General features: G+C 36.4%; 1 protein-coding gene across 1 annotated transcript; it reads right to left on the reverse strand.

The window, feature by feature from the left end:
• Positions 1–1,542: 1,542 nt before the first annotated feature.
• On the reverse strand, positions 1,543–3,180 carry LOC126826731 (histamine H1 receptor). Its single transcript, XM_050555762.2, has one exon. The coding sequence runs from the start codon at positions 3,175–3,177 to the stop codon at positions 1,690–1,692; it is 1,488 nt and encodes a 495-aa protein (XP_050411719.2). The 5' UTR covers positions 3,178–3,180; the 3' UTR covers positions 1,543–1,689.
• Positions 3,181–3,676: the final 496 nt, after the last annotated feature.

Raw genomic sequence — 3,676 nt, forward strand, 5'->3', positions numbered from 1 at the left:
TAAAGAAATTGAATGCATATATCAAAATATCATACATACAAATGTATTTTGAATCCCAAACCTAATAAAATATGAGACATAGTCGATATTCTAACATCAGATAAATTGTTCCCATTCCATACAAAAAATCAAATTTATCCATTTACTATTAAAAAAAAGGTTTGTGCATATACCGTATGACAGTGATTAATATTTGTACATATTTATCAATAGATAAATCAATAATAAATATTCTTTTTAAAAAAATGCGATCTCAGAAAGGTTTTGGCGCGAAATTATCATTTGTAGGACAGTACATATATTTGCAATATATACAACACCTTCCGGGAAAAGGGAAAATTCATGTTCTTCCCAGAAAAATCAATTCGTTGGCGTTCGAAACACAATATTCGAGGAATATCACCGCCTCACTTCCATCCATTCACTAATCAAGGTCATGTTTCTCGACCAATCGAAACGTTGTCAACAACGCGACATCATGAGGAAAATTAAGAAGGAAGACAACTCGACATTTGCATTGAGCTATTTGAAAACCGAGGGGGTATTCAATATTAGTCCCATTATACATCCATTAGCAACAGGGTCGTCCGTATTAGCTCTTAAATAATTTTAACAAAATCCCGCTGTGAAATATTCTGATTTTCGATACGATTTTTCTTTATTACCCGGAGTCCGAAAGGTTCAACGGGTTAGCTTTAGATGATACGGTATGTCATTGCGTCATGTGGCGAGGTTCGTAGCCCCCGCTTGTACGTAACAAGGAGTAGGGTCGCCTGCCCAACCTTGTGGGCTTTCTCCACACCCCAATCGCTTCTAAAGTTCCCTAAGCGCAAGCGAATTATTGAAATAAAATTAAACCATACGTAAGTCCCGAAATGACCTAGTTTGTGTCGACTGGGACGTTAAACCCCATTTCCCTATTTTCTGTATCTCTTTCACAAGAAAAACGGGGAGTCAATTCCGAAATACTATAAATATTGACCTGCAGGTTCCTTATTATGCCATAATATAGAATCCAACAAAGTCTTTCAAAACAGATCCAACCAAGAACTTTATCGCGTATAAAAGTAAAAACGTGAGCGGTAAGATAACTCTACAGCACGTGTTAGAAATATATGATACAACTTTTCCCTAATTTTCTAAAGAATAATCCCACCAGATTTTGTTAAATTCCATCTAGAAATTATATAAAATTCAACGTAGATTTCTTATAACTAAATCAACACGCCCTTCGAGTTTAAAAAAATCCGACAAATGAATGATGAGGCAGACGGACGCAGGTGACGACAGTATACTTCTACATGGGCGTATAAAAAAAAGCATCTTATCGATCTTTATTGATTTTCAACTACATGTATATTCTTACATTTCATTAAAGAATATAGCTAGCTTCGTTTTTTTCCAATATCGCCATGCATTATTCCACACGAAGTATCCGCGTTTAGTGAATGAATATGAATGAGTCTGAGACGGTGACGTATTTAAAGATGGGGAATACAAATCACAACACGTTTCTTTACTACATAACACTACATGTATTCTCTAAAATCTCAGCTTCAAATATTATTAATTTTGTCTTAAACCTAGTGAGTTGGCTTATTTTTAGTTAGATAAACTAATAGATTTATCTTACAAAAATCAATTTGTCTACAGTAAAGGAAACCCCTGCGAACAAAGTCATCAACAATTTCAGTCGAAACGCGCGTTCGTTAGACTGTTCCTGTCATTGATATCATACTGTCCGGGGTTGCGCTGTTTGTTAAGAACACCGAACATTTTTCTAAACTTTCGTCTAAATTGTAAATTACAAAGTGGATATAGAAATGGGTTTAAGGTTGAGTTAAGATAGCCAACCCACGTCATGGCCGTCAAGAGGCCTGGGTCTATACAACCCTCACAAAACGCCACAACAAGGAATAGTATAAAATAGGGCAAAAAACACAAAGTAAACGCCCCCATTATAACCCCCAATTGTCTAGCCGCTTTAATTTCTTTAGTTAATGCTGATGTCTGTCTTAAATTACGTATTCGATCTTTGATATTCAATACACCGGTTAACCGTCGATTTTTATCATCCCGCAAAACGAACAATGTTTTGTCCTTGTCACTACCCCTTTCCGATGTCACCGTAACGGTTTTATCCAACAGTTTTTCTGCTTGTCGTATTCTGCGGATTCCACTCATCAATGAGAAGTTTTCTCCCTTTGTCTTGTCGTTGTCTGGCCGAACATCTTCAAACGTACTGGCGGATGACGTTGATTGTGAAAGCGAGGTTTCTGAGCGTGTAAGCGTTTTGTGATTGGATGATGAGGCAGATGATGGTTTTTGTGTTAATGGCAGATGCTCTTCGTAATAGTATCTCTCTATTCTTTCTGTTTGAGGATCCATTACCGTTTCGTCATAAACATATTCTACTTTATATGAATGATTGGAGTTATGATTTTCACGACCGCTTCCCATCTGTTTTTGAACTGCTATAAGTCGTAAATTTTTATAGCCTTTTACATTTTTATTATTTGAATTACCCCGTTTGATAGCGTTTGTTGAATTTGGCTGTTCTTCTTGGGAACAATGGTGTTGGTAATTATCCTCTGAGAAAGTATTGTCCGGTATTTCACTGTCCTCCCCAGAATGTGACGTGTTACCGGTTTGATATGAAATTGGTTTCGAACCAATATTTCTTTGTCCTAATTCGAATTCGGATCGTTTACGAATTTCCTGAAATATCTTTATATACAATGAATACATGACAGCCAATGGAAGATAGAAGTTGAAGAAGGCTGTTATAACCTTAAAAGCCGAGTTAGTAGCATACTCGGTATCGCACACATTTTCTGGCACAATCCGCACACCTTGCCGAACGATGTGGTGCCAGGCTACGATTGGAACTATCCACAACGAAGACACACACCACACTATGGAGATCATTATTAATGCTCGACGTTTGGTCCGTTTACGAAGGTATATTAATGGAGATCTAACGGACCAGTATCTATCTAAACTAAGTATAAAAAGGTTCAGAATTGATGCTGTGCTGGCAATATAATCTACTCCAATCCACGCTTGACACACAACCACACCAAACGACCAGTCCGAGGTAAAGATGTAGATGGCACTGATTGGCATGACTAATAATCCCACAATTAAATCAGCTATAGCCAAACTCACTATAAACATGTTACTCACCTGAAATACAAGAAAAAGATGCATGGAATTAAATAATAATAAAATACAATACTTTCGTATTTAAGGCACTGCAGTTTCCCCCTCACCCCCAGTATCCCCTTCGGTTGAAATTCAGGCCCAAATCAAAACGAGTGTCGTACACGAGGCAATACATGATTACTTTTTCTAAAATACCCGATATCATATCCCAATTGACGAGTTAAAATAGCTAAATAGTGTTCTCACAGTAGGCTATCTCTTATGTTGGAATTTTAGACATGAATACTCTCTCTTAACACCTGATACCATATCCCAGTTGATGAATCGAAATAGCTGAATATTTGTACCTTTATGTATATAATATAGGTTATTTGTTTCTTATATTTTTTTGAAAATTTGCCATTACTTTCGGGAATCTCAGATTGGTAATATTCACATTAATCATATCTTGTCGGTTGTTATGTCTTGACTGATGTAATATTTTATTAACTTATAATAAAATTGCCATTTT

The sequence above is a fragment of the Patella vulgata genome, chromosome 7 (assembly GCF_932274485.2).
Source record: "Patella vulgata chromosome 7, xgPatVulg1.2, whole genome shotgun sequence".
NCBI lineage: Eukaryota > Metazoa > Mollusca > Gastropoda > Patellidae > Patella > Patella vulgata.